Source organism: Chiroxiphia lanceolata, chromosome 6 (genome assembly GCF_009829145.1).
Source record: "Chiroxiphia lanceolata isolate bChiLan1 chromosome 6, bChiLan1.pri, whole genome shotgun sequence".
Taxonomy (NCBI): Eukaryota; Metazoa; Chordata; class Aves; order Passeriformes; family Pipridae; genus Chiroxiphia; species Chiroxiphia lanceolata.
Window position 1 is genome coordinate 24,894,490 of NC_045642.1, and position 16,340 is coordinate 24,910,829.

General features: G+C 40.8%; 1 protein-coding gene across 5 annotated transcripts in view; it reads left to right on the forward strand.

Annotated features, from left to right (window-relative positions):
- LRP4 (LDL receptor related protein 4) overlaps window positions 1-16,340 on the forward strand; it is a 95,682-nt gene that overhangs the window by 38,866 nt on the left and 40,476 nt on the right. For all 5 annotated transcript variants that reach the window (XM_032692200.1, XM_032692199.1, XM_032692196.1 and 2 more), the window contains one exon: window positions 13,916-14,062. In XM_032692200.1, the coding sequence (XP_032548091.1) occupies window positions 13,916-14,062 (147 nt within the window). The remainder of the gene's footprint in view (window positions 1-13,915; window positions 14,063-16,340) is intronic.

Genomic DNA, 16,340 nt, shown 5'->3' on the forward strand with positions numbered 1-16,340 from the left:
AGATCCCTCTGTAGAGCCTTCCTACTCTCCAGCAGATCAGTGCTCCTGCCCATCTTGCTGTTGTCTGCAAACTGACTGAGGGCTAAAGATAATAAACAGGACTGACCCCAATACTGAGCCCCAGGGAACGCCACTGGTGACTGGCCACCAGGTGGATTTAACTCCAGTCACTACCACTCTCTGGGCCTGGCCATCCAGTTGGATTTCTACCCAGAGAACTGTGCACCCATCCAAACTGTAAGCAGCCACTTCCTCCAGGAGAATGCTGTGGGAGATGGTGACAAAGGCTTTACTGAAGTCTACCTAGACAACATCCACAGCCTTTCCTTGTTACTGATCAGGTCGCATTGTCATAGCAGCTTTCTGAGGTGGAAGTTGCTTTTCTTCCTTTTTTTTCTTTTCCCTGCATCTCTGGTCACTTCTATCAGAATGCAGGTTGTAGCCTCACTGGCTTAGCTTCATGGGAAGCAGCTGTTAAATGGGGGAGTCTTTGTGTTCTGTTCCTATTAGGAAAAGTTTCATAGAATATAGTATATTCTGAGTTGATGATCCCACAAGGATCATCAAGTCCAGCTCTTAAATGAAGGGCCCATATGGGCATCAAACCCATGACCTGGATTTTATTAGCACCATACTCTAACCAAGTGAGCTAATTGTCAAAATGGGAGTGTCTTTAAACTCTCTCTACACAGACATTTGTATTACATCGAGTGTTTGAGTATTCAAGGAAGAAGGGCACTGAGCTAAGTCCTACAATTCATCAGTAAAAGAAAGAATAGCATAAATAGACAGGATCTTGCATTGTTTTCACTGCATCCTTTTCACAAAAAAGAGCCTTCTGGAAAAGCTGCTCCTGCAGGCAGCTGTATACCCACTCCCTCTGAGAACGTGGTATCTGTTGAGATCCCAGCCAGGGAGGCTGGAAATATACACTTGCTCTCAGCTGACCAGGGATGAGTCAAATTTCATGGTAAGTCAGCATCAGTGTAGCCCAAGGTGTCAGGAATGCAGAGTTTCCTGAGATTCTTATTCTGTATTTTAAACATGGAGAGAGGAAGGTAGATGAGAACCACTGTAGTTGCAAAAAATCCTATGCGCAAGTGGGACCTAAAAAGTCTGGTGTTCACACACCTAAATGGGGAATTGGGCAGGGGAGTCACTTCTGTACAAAAATCTCCTCACTCTTTTTGCACTTCCCATGCCTTCTCATTTCTCTTGTGTTTGTGGCTTCCCTTCCTTCTTCCCTTCCACCTACTAGCCCTTCTGTAGTCCTTTCCTGCAGCTCTGTTAACGTTTAACAAATTTCCCTCCAGTTTCTATGTTTCTTTTGGCTGTAGCTCAAGGCAAACTCCCCAGATCCAAAACTAATTTAGGGCTCTGAGCAACAGTAGCATTTAAATGTTGGCTTTGTGCCATCAGGCGGGCAGACTCTTCACTGAGAAGAAATCTAATTCCAGTGTTTATTAGATTAACAGTGGCCTCAGGACTGGACTTCCTTTTAATGTTGGCCTTTTAATAATTGTAAGGCTAATACAGGAACTTGGGAACCCCCAGGAGGTCTCAGGAGCCTGGCTCTGACCTTTTTTTTAGGAAGCAGGACTTGGATCCAACTTAATTTGGGTCAGGGAGCATGGGGGAGCAGACTGGTGAAGTGGAGCAGGTGGTGTTATTTTGACTTCCCAAGCAGTGTGTGTAAATCCTTCCATGTTTGTGCAACAGAGACTTTGATTTCCTGCAAGTTTGTTTCAATGAGCTCTCTGGAGTAAGGACCTAGGTAGGGAGGGGCAAATTGTGCCCCGGTTAAGAAGTGGAGTGGGACCGGATCTACTTTAATTTCTCAGTTTGACCACAAGCTCTTTGGGAAGTCACTTAGGGCTCAGGTTTCCAAGCATGAAGACTGTCTGTGGTGGGAGGTATGAGTCCTTTTGTTATACTGAGAGTCAGGTCTAAATCTCTTAGGCCAGCTGTGTAACTATAGTTGAACGTCTAATTTTCCACTGATTTTAATTGCCTTAGGCACCCAAATACTCACAGTTCTATGCTGTTTGGCTTCCATTTTCTGCTTCTGTATTGAAGGTAATACTTCCCAGTTTTTTAAGAGGTGTTGAAATTGTTCATTAGTAGAAAAAGGCACTCTGACACTGTAGTAGTAGAGGCCACACACATACCTAGAAAGATATGGTTCTATAACTGGGCCATTTTGCTTTTTGTTCATCTTCCTCTACCTGCCTCAGTGCTGTTGCTATTATTTAATTGAAAGTAAAGCCCAGTGCGAACAGTATGACACTGGCTGTAAGGGATCCTCTGGTACTTTTTGCTATTGTGGTGAATTTTTCTGGGATGTGAGTATGAATGAACTGTGGAACTTGCAGTTTTTTAGAGCAGCACCTGAGACTTTCAGTTTAAGCAGAGGAAGAGTTTTACGACCACTTTCTAAGTGTTGCGAAGGAGTCTGAAGTCCAGGTGCTGTGGGAGGTGTAGGTTGGTACTTCATGGGCTGCCTAGAAAGCAAACATGTGGGTGGGTTGAATAGGGGCTGATGTACAGTATAGCTGCCCTGCAGTAACTCCAACATTGACACTCCTACTGGCAATTCTGTTACAAAGAACTTATCCCATCTGAGCCCATAAAACATATTCACATTAAGCTTGTGTTTTCTGAGTGCACGTGTGTCTGTATATATGTGTTTGTATATATATTAAAAAGATGTTGCTGGTAAAAGTTTCTTTTTTACTTTTAAGTAAAAAAGGCAGCACAGTTGCTACAATGTCTCTGGTTGTGTAGTACTTCCCTTTTGCCAGACCCAGCCCTATTCTTCCAGCTCAGTCTGGCCAGTTAATAATTGCCCGTTTGCCCCTCATCCTCTGAGGGCAACATAATATCATGTGTGGAGTTATTTTTTAGAAAACAACATATAGAACAATTCTCTTTGTCCCAGGATAGCTCCGTTTATCTTGTGGTTTGTGCTTTTGAAGTCCTCCTGCCTGTGGGATTGCAAAAATGAGCTCCTGCCTCCTTATTGCCACAAAACCGCACTGTGTATCCTATCCCTTCCCTGGAGGACTCCACTGCTAAGCAGAGCTGTTGTGGTTGGCTTCCCAGTCTCTTGTGTGGCAGAGAGCTGGAAAGCTACAAAGCTCCACAGCTAACATGATGGCTGCTTTATAGAAGACCAAAATAAACTCCTTAAAATGATCTCTCTCTAAGAGAATAGTCCCTATCTTGTCCAGGAACCTGGCCTTTTCTGTATCATCCGATAACGATGGGAAGAATCTAATTGCAGCCCACAAAAGCCAAAATAGACTTTTTTGGATGCAAAATTTGTTTCCTTGTGCTATGTGCCTGGACAACTGCAGTCTAGCTAGAATCTAAAGTTCCTTGAAAAAGAAGACTTTTCATGCTTTGACTTTTACTTTCTGAAAAGAGACGTATGGCTGTCTGCGTTAGTGTAATCTGGGACTGATCAAGATGAAATTCTTGATTAGGTTAAACAAAGAAAAGAATGTTCTGCATTTTGGAGAGAAGGTGGGTGCATGTTCTAAAGGGTAGAATGTCCTTACAGCCAGTCCAGTGCCTGGAGCATCTGAAAGATGAAAGAAACAGGCTGATAATTTCCTGTGGGACAAACTTACTTAGAGTAGTTCAGAGAGCCAATGCAGGGTGAAACGTTGAAGACCAGATCAAAAATGACTTCCAAATGTGTTGTGAGCAAGGTTATGGATGCTTTGTAAATTCAGAGACTGATGGACAAGCGCTGGTGCAGTAATTAACAAAGTAATTAACATGAGTGGTGTGGGAGAGGAAGCTAAAAGCTCAAGAAACTTCTGAATCAAAAGGGAAAGGAGCCAGTTTCCTGAAGGCTCTGTGGCAAGGAGGTGGATTCTGAATTTTCCTAAGTACATTTATCCTTACAACCCAGGTTCAAAAATGCCACTTTTAGTTTTTCTTGGATCCTCAAAGCCTCTGAGCACTAGTTTTCAAGCAAAAATGGCAGGAGTCCTTCCTCCTCTTAGATGCCCTCTTTTGACCACTCCAATTTCCTTTTCCCCCACTTCAGGATAGCTTAGCTGCTCGTGACACTGCAAGTAAATCGGTGCAGTTTACAGACAGTAGATTAAAATTAATTGGCATTAATTTCAGGTTTTCTTAATGCCGTGACCTGTAACAGGTCCTTTAGTAGTATCTGTCAGAGTTGGATACCATTACTGTTCAAGACTGTATGCAGACAGAAAGATGTGTAGCTATCCTATATGAAACTGAAAACTTAGTGGGTTTTTCTTTGCTTGTTTTTAGATTAAGTCAGGTTTAGTTAGTCCATGCATGGTCAGATGACACCTATGTCTTTCTCAGCTGTTAAGCAAGGAATTCAGTGAAATCTCAAGGATGCTTGCAGCTTGGAAGAGGATATGACAGGAATAGTAGCAGAAACAGAATGAATGTTGGAAAAGTACTGATTGTTTGTTTGCTTTAAAAGTTAATACCTGGGTTACTTAAGGGAAGTAAAAGAGGGAGGAGTGCATGTATGCAAATTAAACCTTTTTCTTCTCATATTATAGTTATGAGTGACAGATGCCAAGCTGGTTTTCATTAGACCTTGTAGACTACTTGCATTCTTCATCCATTCAGTGAAGGGGAAGGTTTGCAAGGCTTCAGAATCTCTGAGGTTCTGATTCTTCCACAGTGTTTTCCAGAAGTGACAGAGCATGTCTTTACTGTGACTGTAGTAAACCTTGGGTGCTCCTTGGGTAATGTAAGGATCACTAGCTGAGGTAATGTAAGGATCACTAGGATAATTACATCAAGGATGAGAGAGACCTGTCTGTCTATCAAGTAATGGAAAAGTTAAAGGAAAGCTCATGAAATTTAAAATGCGAACATTTTCTGCCTTATAACTGGGAAAACAAACTCCAGTGTTTCATTAGTCCTGATCAATGTCTGTAGCTCATCTCCATGAACTTTGATAGAGTAGAAAGATTTCTGACTGTTCAATGACCCTCATTCTCAAGTGCTGTTGTGCTAGTGAAACTCTTAGGGGACTGTAGTAGGTGAAATACATCAGAAGTATCTTTTTCCTGTGGGTTATCTGTTTAAAACAGCAGGTTGCTACTCTAGCTGGCACTTGGCAATTGTGAAGGTCACCTGGTAACATTTCTGGTGTTGTGCCATTATTTTCTAAATTTTAGCATCTACTGTGCCGAATGATTCATGATAAATGAAAAGTGAATTGTTTGCAACCTTTATGGGACAGGAAAGGGTAGAAGTTATTAGCGTGTGGGTTTAAAAAAAAAAAACCACAAAATACCCACCACAGTGAAAGAAATGGAAAGTTATGTGTCTCATGTTGCTGAAGTGACTAATTCTTGCAAAGCATGATGTGGGTTTAAGATAGTATTTTAAAGTGTTTGTCTAGCATATGTGTATTCTGAAAGGGTTTGAGTCACATAGCTCTGCCTGTTGGGCCCTTGTGGTCCAGCTAAACATCTGAATGATGTCATGCAGCAACAACCTTTTATTATTCTGCGCGTTTCTGAGTGGTATTTCATTTCTGTTTAACGTTCTTGAGTGAAGTGGTCCTCATGACAAGTAATTTACTACTGGGGATAAGTCCCTTGGATTCTTCATTGTAGTTCTCTATTGACATGCAGTTGCACAGGAGCTTGCAGCTGTATAAAGAAATGCTACTTCAGGTTAAAATTAGCAAAGTGTGTTTCTTGATGGCATCCTTCAGGTATCATTCTGCACTTCATAATGTAATATGGATGACATGCTCTGCTTAAGAGAGAAAATCTACAGGTAATGAAATGCCAAGATAGATGGAATGCTTTTAACAGTAACAGGAAGGAAATTTCACAAGGTGGGAAACGTGATGCTCCTGCTCCTTGGAATCCAGGTTTATAGGTAGGAAAAGTATCTAGGAGGCTGAATCTCTTCCAGTAAGGGCCTTGGAGGTGAGAAGCAGAATGTCAGAGATGGCATACTGCAGGCCATGACTTTCTGAGGTCTTTGCACCTTTGTAGATTCTTGGTAAAACAAACAGATGCTCCCACTATCTAGTGGTTTTGTACACACTTTTAGAGAGAGTGGGTCTTTTATTGTTGCCCCTTGATTTCTCCAGGCATTGCTGCACCCAGCCTTTTCTATTAATTTGTTCAATCTGTTTCAAATTAATTTCCACCAGATGCACTAGCTTTAAAAAAACTTTTTTTTTAAAGGCTGAATCCTGATTTTTCTGCCCATAATTCTAATCTTCTAGGTCCCCTCTGTATTATTTCTTTTTCTACTGTTGTGTTTGTAGAGGAATATTTCCTATTTTGGTATCATTTGCTGCTCCTTTAACTTGATACTTATTCTTTCTTCCAATTAATTAATGAAGTTACTTAATGGGACTGGATCTAATGCTGATCCCTATAATACTTACTAGCTATCGCTACCCCCTGCAGCTTGACTTGCTGCCACTTCTCATTATCTTTTGTTTATGGTGATTCAGCTGACTTTTTTGATCTGTGTGTGCTGGTAACCTAGCCAATTTGAATTAGTTTTTTTCTAGGATTTCATGGCAATCATAATACCTTTTCAACTATACCTTCTGTTCAAAGACTCTAGATATGTAGAAACAGATTAAACATTAAGCCTTTACTACATTGTGGTGGCATAATAGTAGTATACCCTCTTCTAGAAGGGAAGAAGTAGTTTTGTCTAGCGGTGTAGGCATGGATAGAGTTAGGACAAGTATCTAGAGACCTCAGTTATAGTCACATTGATTATTGCAAGGTATTAATTTACGATTTTGGGATTTGGGAGAAGGAACTGTAAAAATTGCTTCTTGATCCTTGAGTCTTTTTATGTTTAAATCAAATCCTCCTTCAGTATTTCTTTTTCAACAGTTGTTTCTATAAGTGCTCTCCTATTCCCTGGGTGCAGGTTGAGGTTTTTGGTGGGATTGCTGGTCTTTACTGCTATGGGATCAGCATTGGGCTCCAGAGACTCAATCATGTTTTTAAAGGCCTCCTATTTCTTTGACCCATGCTGCATTTCTGTAAACACAGCTTCTGTTTGTCTCGCTCTACTTCTTGCATACACCCATTGCACTAACATTAACTCAGTTTGCACTTTGTTGCACCCTTTATTTTCTTTAAGTCCTAATTAGTGGACGCCCGGTGGAATTCTCTTCCTTATGCTCCTGATTCTTGTGCTCCTATCAAGTGTAATGTTTTTCGGGTGTAACTTGTGAAGTTGTGCAGTTTAATACAGTAGCTGAAGGATGACTGTGCTTAATAATGTGCCTCTCCCCAGCACTTGTTCAGTCAGATGTTTGAGAACCAGCTGGTTCAGGATTGAGGTATCTCTGCTTTTTCAAAATGAAAGAGGAACCTCTAAGATGGGGAAACTTTCATCCTCACTTGGAGACTACCAAAGTAGACATGGTACTCAATTCCCAAAAAGCTGTAACATTTTCAGTCTCTCTTCTCTGGTTCATATGGTTGTGTTGAGGTTTTTTTGATACCCCATTATTTTTGTCCTTAACCATACCACTATCACGTTCTTCCTCAAACAAAACTGTAACAATTCTGTTTGAATTGAAAACTTTTAGATTGATCTTCCTTAATTTTAGTCTTAATTAATCTTCTTAATTTTAGTCTAGGCAGGCTTCAAATGCTTGGAGACCATGTGGGTACCCAATCAGAACTGCTTCAGATGCTTCCATAATGGGAGTAGAAAAGAAGAGAAAATTGTGTTGGCTTTTATCAGTGTGTGGTGCCCTGTCTGACATCAAGCTGTTGTTCTGTACTCTTGCCTTTGCTGTGTCTGCCAGCAGAGCTCTGAGTTTAAACAATGGTCAGCAAATCCCTCTTCTAAAGCTGGATTAACTGTACTTTTTCCTTCCATGGAAACTGCTATTTGGGTAAGAGAGGAATCCAAAATTTTCATTTTCCCTCAAGACAGGCAAGTATATAAAGCCGAGCTGCTTTGCCATAGGAATTTGTGGAAGTGCTGGATAAAGAAGGAAAGTGTATCAAGTAAACTATGTTCAAGGCCATTTGAAATGTCCAAGGTCTGCCCTTGTCAAGGTGTGTATGTGATGGGAATGCAGAAGTGAACCTGACCTGGAAGTGGAGAAAGAGATAAAATGGTATCCGACACAGACCTTCTAACAAGAGATATGGAAGGTATTAAGAGGCTATTAAAGACTATGCTACAGAATTCACTAATTTTAATCCCAAGTAAACAATCACATGCTCATGAGTTCTTAAAATACAGAAGTAAGAAATGAAGTGCATCTTTTGAAGTCAGAGCAAAATACTCTGATACTTGTTCCAGATTTAAAAACTGCTTCTGGTGATATCCTTCCACACTTTCTCTGTGGAAAAAATCGCACAGCCTTATGCCCATCACTGTTAGGACTTCAGTTCTCTCCTTTTGCCTTTAATTCCATTATTCATATTCCAGTTCTTTTACACAGTCCTGGATTTTTTTCTTTTTTGTCCCTGTAATTTGTCCTATATTTTCACACTAGTTCAATATCCACTTGTTCCTTCTGTCCTCCCACCATTTTTATATGGTAGGGTTAAAATTATAAAAGATGGTATTGTCATATTTTTGGTTGTCTTTTGTAATAATGAGGATTGCAGAAAGGTCTCTGCCTTCCATTGAAGGTCTTCTGTAGGCCATGAAATGGAGAGTTAGGTGCCTGTCCATGGAGGGGGAGGAACCCAGACACATTTGTTACTCAATCTTGGACCAAAAGGATGATTGTTCTTTCCAGAGGCTTCTGATTCTGAGCTGAACAGTCTGCAACTGTAAATCATGCCAAATACATTTGTAGTTCTAGCTTTTCTAAAACTATTGGTGCTATTTTCCTTGTACCATGGAAGAACTAAATGGATACTTAGTCGTGGTTTTAGCTGTATTATTCCATGTTACAGGTACATGAAGAACTGCAGCGTGGCGCAAAAAAACGATGACTGTGAACTTATTAGTACTAATTAAAAAAATTACAGTAAGAGTTTGTGTGTTAGAATGAAAGGGAAAAGATGCAATCCACAGGGTGGTGTGGAGTGGAAGAGTCTCTTTTATGTAACTGGTTCTTGGTACCTGGATAGAAAGAAAATTTGAAAAGGCATCGTGGTGTTGACCATTGATGCCAGGATCTTTTGCAGGTGTTCATTGAGGGAACTCCATCCATATGTGAATGTGAGAAAGTTCTGATATTGCTAGAATGCTGCCAGAGCCTGACAGAGCAGGAATGTGTTCATGCCAAAAAAAGAAAGACATTTTTTTCAATAAGAACAATCATTCTACCTCCCCAGGAAGATGGTAGAGTCCGTATTACTGGAGGTTTTCAGGATGTGACTGGACAGGGTGATAATTAGTCTCATCCAGGGTCCCTTTTCCACAAAAGGTTGGACCAGGTGATCTTTTGAGATCCCTTCCAACTTGGACTATTGCATGATTCCTTGTTGAAGCAACAACCTGTCGAAGGTTGAATTGCTACAAAATAGTGATAAGGGCTACCATCTGTCATTATTTTTATTGAAGAGAGAAAGGATTAGCATGTGTCTTTTTGGAATAAAGCATACCATCAGGACTTAAACAGTTTTTCACTCTCCCCTAGATATCTACTGTTTCTATTAAAGCAACAGCTACAGAGTCCAGTTTGGTAATTATTCTGTCTACTTAAGCTTCCTTTGCAATGTCAGTGTTTTTATGAGTCTGTGGCTGCTATATAGTAGCTCTGAGGATTGCAAATGACCTCATCAGCAAAATGAAGCTTTGTATATTAGGTTTTGCTTTATGGGCTATATTGTTTGGCCTTAAGAAGAGTTGTGGGGAGGGGTAGGGGAAGCAGAGCAACAACTTACTGTTTAAGCAACCCTGCCCCACCTCCCCCCCCTTCAGAAAAAAAAAGGCAGAAATAACAGGATGATTATTGGCTTCTGCTTTTTGGCCAGAAATGACATAACTGCTTTACCAACTTTAGACATAAAATTACACAGATTGTAACTATTGTTTTAAGGGGGGTGGGGGCAACTCACCCTTCCTCAGGAGACATTTCATTTGTCAGATGAACAAGAAGGTATGGAGGATATTTGGAAGGAATTTGAAGAAACTGAGCATGCCATGCTAAATTTAAGGTGATGGCAGATGTTAAGTATGAGGCTTGTGTTTAGACTGACTTCCTGTTTGTAAAATCCAGAGGTTGTTTGTATACTTTGCTAGAAAACTGTTTAGTTACTGGATCCTGCTGCTATCCCATCTGGAGGGAAACAAACTGCAGACAGTGAAGATGGTTTTTTGGTTGTTTATACCATGGTCAGGTGAGAGAGTAGGAAACTTGTGTTGTGGTCACATGAGGTATCAGGAGAGGCCAGGAAAGTTGTGTGATGACAGCTCAGCACCTGCCAATATCTCTGTCTAGCTTTTTTGTATTGTTTTTTATGTATTGCATTGATAAAATCTGTCAGATTTTTGCCTCCTGCATAAGTGAAAAGATTTTTCAATATAGAGAGTTAGTAAAATGTCCCAGCCTGCGATGTGATGAAAAGCTTTAGGAAAAATATTTGCGTGGTTAAGCCCAGAAGCGCCTCTTTGTTCTTGCTCCAGAAGAATATGCAGAAGTGTAAGTAGATATATCCGCTTTGATTATTGGTCCAGTTGCTTGAACAGCAAACGCTGATTTCCGTCCTGTTCCTGGCCCACTGACTAACTGGAATTGGAACGTGACACTGGAGGTTTATTTGTGCGCTTGGTTAGTCTTTTGTCTCGCGCTCCCACCGTTTAATGAGAGCTCGAGGTAAAGAGAGTTAAGTCTTCTGCTAAGGTTTCTCACACCAAATACACCACTTCCGCTTGTCTTTGAGGGAGTTGGAGAAAACATGCTTCTCATCTTTATCCTTCCTGACCCTCTACTATTACAGATACAGTTACAGTGTAATGTCACTGGAGCTCTGAGCACTGGGAAATAATCATGGGACACCAAAGGTGAAATACTATCCACATTGAAATCATTGAGAAAATTCCTGCTGTCTGCAGGGGGTACCACGTTTCATTCACCTTGTTTGTTTTACTGGGAAAGACTAGCCACCCAGGACTGGTTCTTCTAATACTGTTCATAGGTTGAAAGTAGTGTGCTCTCTGAACCATCATGTGCATTACTAGTCCAAGTGCGAGACAAGGGTAAATCATGATTTATAAAATGCTTCACTGTAATGACTATAAGGTTAGTTTCCCTATAGGTCACAAATCACAAACCATTAAATTTGCAAAGGTCATAATTTAAAATAAATAGGCAAATTATGCTTACATATTAGTACTACAGATATCAGCTAGTGCATATGAGAGAGTGTTGGTATCCTAATGTATCCTTCAGCTTCCAACAGTTTCAGTAGCATGGTAAAAACATAAAACAGAGATGATGGAATATAGCAACTTTAACGAGGTGGGAGGAACAGATTTAATATGTGTGTGCATATATATAACCTGATATTAGTAGCAACTTTGAAGATAACTCTGTGTTTAACAATACAGCAGATGAAGTTACAGTCAGCAGACTGGGACAGCTGCACTAATTCTTTCTTTGCTGTTGCAGAGCTGTTCCATGCTGTTCGTATGGGGAAGGGTAATGAAGCTGGTGAGAGGATTAAAGAACAAGTCTTACTAGGAATGGCTGAGGGGGGTGGGAGTGTTTAGTCTGGAGAAAAGGAGGCTTGGGGACCTTATCATTCTATAAACTACCTGATAGGAGGTGTTAGGGGAGTTGGGGTTGGTCTCTTCTCCTGGCTAACAAATGACAGGATGAGACAAAATGGCCTCAAGTTGTGCCGGGGATGTTTAAATTGGATATTAGGAAAAATTTCTTTGCTGAATGGGTTGTCAAGCACTGGAGAACAGGCTACCCAGGGAGGTGGTGGAGTCTCCATCCCTGGAGGTATTTAAAAAGTGTGTATAGGTGTGGCACTTAGGGACGTGGTTTAGTGGTGGACCCTGGCAGTGTTGCGTTAATAGTTGGACTTGGCAATCTTGGAGGTCTTTCCAGCCTCAGTGATTCTGTGATTATATTCAGGAGCTAAGATAATTTGCTTTTACTTCTTTTCCTCAACTCCCTCATTTATGCTTATCCAGAAATAAATTATTAAATGTATTACCCTAGTTTAAGAATGATTTGCCTTGATGTTGGATCCTTTCCTGTCCATAAGCCTGGGCAGGATAGAGCCAGTCACTAGTACTTCCATTTTTGTCTTTTCCTAGGTGGTCTCATGTACTTGCACAGAAAGGAATATTAGAGCTTTTCAAGTACCTGGGATAAGTGCTTTGGGGTACTGTTGAGGATAATGGTAGAAAATTGCTTTGGAAAAGGTGATTTAAACAGCAGCTACTTTGGAGACATTATGCAACTAGTTCTGACTTTTTAAATAGTTGCAGGCAACAGCAGAGGATAGTTTGTCCTGAATTTCCTGTGCTGTCAGTTTGAAGAAACCTGTTTGATTTTTGTGGGAGGGTTGTGGTTATTCTGAATTTTCCTGCATTTCTAATAATCAGATATGTTGCATAGATGATGCACTGCTTTTCCTCAGGGATGTTTGTGTTGCTTTTTTTGCCTTCTGACCCTACATCATCCACTTGCTGTCTTTTTGAATCAGCCTGTTCATACCTGGTAAGTCCTCTGCAGATCTGACCACTCTATCCTCCTTTGTTTTTTATTCACCTCATGTTCTTTTAGCCTCAATCCTTTGTTACACCAGATATTGTCCACTTTCCCTAGTATATGCAGTAATACTTTGAGATGCATATTTTCTACTAAACCTTTTAAAAATAACTTGTAGTGAATGTGAGGGGAAGAATAAAAGGTTATTACCCCCATGGCAGACTGTGAACAGAGGTCCCACAAAAATTTGGTTGGTGCAATTCAGCAGCTTGCAGATATGCTTGGAAAATGGTTTGTAGTAAGGCCTTGCAATCTGCAGTGTAGCAGTTGGGAGCAGGCAGCAGAGGCTGGCAGAAACCTCCTCAACCAGTTTTGTTGCAGAAAAACCATAATATAATTCTTCCTCAAGGAAGAAATGCATCCCCTTTAAACTTAAACCTTAGCTTTAGTTTCAAAAATGGATGTCTTCACTGGAGGGAATTCAGCTGTTGAGAGAGTTGCAGAAGTGTTACATATGATTTTGAAGATACTGCTTTTCTCAATTAGCATGGTAAATAAGGACATTCTGGGGAATTTTTTTTCTTTTTTGCTTGGGTTGACACAGTTCATGGTTCATCACAGATACACTAGATGTATGAGTGAGGTAAATGAAATCAAAAAGCCTGCAGATAGCTCAGGATGTATACGGCTACCACTTGGGGCACATATCTCTCTGTAATTCTTTCCTTATGATCTGTTGTTGAATCAGAGAGCTTTAGGTCTGTTTGAATTGCAGAAAGAAGGAACCATGCAAAAATATCCAGTCAGACTAGCCTGAGGGGGTTGATGATTGATAGAGTAATCATTTGTTTAACAAAGGATTCTACTCCACAGAGTTATCCCTTCTCTTGTAGTGTCAGAACTAAGTGTAGCAGCAGCAGTGCAGTGCTCTAGGAGAAGAGGGAGTTTGTAAAACAGAAAGGGTGTTCTGATACCTGACATTTGTGACTCGTTCTGAGTTGTTTTTCAGCTGACTCCTAAGTTTCTTTTTGGCGGATTGCTCTTTGCTGTCACCTTCAAACACCCCAGTCCAGGAAACTGCGCGTAGTAATAGATCTCTGATTTCAACACCATGAGGAGGGTGAACATGTTCCGTTTTAGTAGAGAATGTGTTCATACATATAGTGTGTACTTGGAGAAGAACTGTGATGTCACATTGTATTTAATGTTTACCCTAAAACAGATGGATCTCTTAAAAATATCTTCTTTCTTTCTTTTTTTCTTCCTTCACAGGTGTTACAAGTAGCAGTGAATGCTCCTGTGGACGTAATCATTTTACATGTGCTGTCAGTGCTTTCGGTGAATGCACGTGTATCCCTGCTCAGTGGCAATGTGATGGAGACAATGACTGTGGGGACCACAGTGATGAAGATGGCTGCAGTAAGAATACCATCTTTGACTTGGATTTGGGAAAATAGAATGTCTTTTTCTCTTCTGGTGCTTCTCTGTTTTACAGGCAGATCATACCATTTGTATGACTGATGTTTTGGGTTGTAGATGACCTACTTTTGACTGACTTCAGTACTCAGAGTCCAACAGAGCACCAACATAAAGCACAGCAAAACACCCACTCTGGCTTTTGCAGCTGGTTTTAGATGGCTGTTGGACATGAATATTTTAGAGGGAGAAGAGGAACAGAGAGAAGTACTTTTTTTTTCCCACCCTTGCAATAGCACTATCTGTGAACTAAATTATACAGTTTTGCTGTAAATATGAATGGAAAATAAACAGTGTGAAGAAGCGTTTTGAGAGTGTCTGCCCTCCTAAGTAAAATTCTAGTTTATGTCCTGGCTGCCCTATAAAGGGAGGGAAAGGTAAACACTATCATAATGTTCATTGGTCTTGGGATCTGCTGAGAGAAGTTACCTTGCAGCTACTGCGTACCTGCATAGTGTTGACATCTCTGTAGCTGAGCCCAGTTAGGTGAGAATTGATGTATAATGTCAGTTTGAGTGGGTTTAGCATGATACAGATTAATAGAGAAAGCCTCTTTCCCTGGAGTCACATGTAAGTTGCTTTCTTACCTCATCTCTTTGGATTGCACAGACGGTGGTAGAATTGAAGGGTGGAAAAAAGGCTTGTTTTCATGGAACTCCTTTCCTGAAAGGAAACCCTAGAGCTGAAGATTTAAGGCTCCTGTCAAGGAACATGAATGAGGAGGAATTTATCTTCTCTTATGGATCTTTCTTTAACCTTCCCTGGTTTCTGCTGTTGATTAGTTGTATGGAAAGGAGCTTTCCTCATCTTTGAAATACTGTTTTAGAGAATCTCTTCCTTAAATGTGGGAGGTGTCAACCTAGCTTTATGAAAATTTGTTTCCTTCTCACTTCTTGTTTTTTCAAATTTTGCAAATATTGAGCAGCGTGGAAGACCTTGAGTGAAAAATGGGGTTTTGATAAATTGGCTACCTGCAAATTGAGATGATCAGTGTTTGGTTTAAAGATGATTAGTGAAAGGGTTCTTGGACAAGGAAGTGACCTTAACTGGAGAACTCAAAAAAGGGGATGAAAATCCTGCATGTTTACATCCAGTAAAGAAAAGGGCCAATATGAAAACTTACTATGCTCAGAAAAGAGGAAATGGGGATCTGGGAACTGAAGAAATAAAATTAAAGTCTCAAAAGAACAGGACGGAGGCTCTGTACAATTGCACAGGCTAAAAAAGGAGAATCTGAGCAGGAATAAGGGGCTTGGGGAGGTAAGGAATATCCAATAGCTAAACTGGTTTTACTAGCTTATTATTAAGCACAGAGGAAGATTCCTTTTTGTTTGTTTGTTTGTTTGCTGGGGAGGCAGGGAAGCAGGGGGATGATGGTGGGATTGTTTTGGGTTTTTTTGGTGGGCTCAGTATCGATTTAGACGGGTGATACTTGTTGATATGATCTTCTGTGTAATTCAACAACATTATACTTCGAGCACGGAAAGTTTTAAGCCAAGTAGGCATGGTAGGACTAGGGGGCGGGAGAGATAAGATCTTCCATAGGAACTAGCAGGAGGTGGTTCAAAGCTGAGTTGTTTGTTCATACAACATATGCTTAAGCTGAAAATCTTCTTGCCACAAAACACTGATTCTGAAATTTCAAACGTTCTCAGGTAGCAGTCTCATAAGTTAATGGATGTAGTTACTTAATGCCTTTTTTGCCTTAGTCTATTAAAGACTAAACCACTTGTCCTTAGGATACGCAGCTCCTAGAGCTGGAAGTTAGTGACAGGAACCTGACCGAAACCCTCATAATCCAGAAGGCAATGGTTAGTGACCTGCTATGCCAATTAAACACCAACAGGTCTATGGACCCAGATGGGATGCACCCAAGAGTGCTGAGGGAGGTGGCAGAAGAACTTGCCAAGCCAATTTCAATCATTTACCAGTAGTCCTGGTTAACTGGAGAAGTTGCATTTGACTGGAAATTGCAAATGTAACACCCATCTACAAGAAGGGTCAGAGGATGATTCAGGGAACTACAGGCCTGTCAACCTGACCTCAATACTGGGGAAGGTCATGGAGCAGATCATCCTGAGTGCCATCACACAACACGTGCAGGACAACCAAGGGATCAGGCCAAGTCAGCATGGGTTTACAAAAGGCAGGTCCTGCTTGACCAACCTGCTCTACTTCTATAACAAAGTGACCTGTGTCATGGATGAGGGAAAGGTTGTGG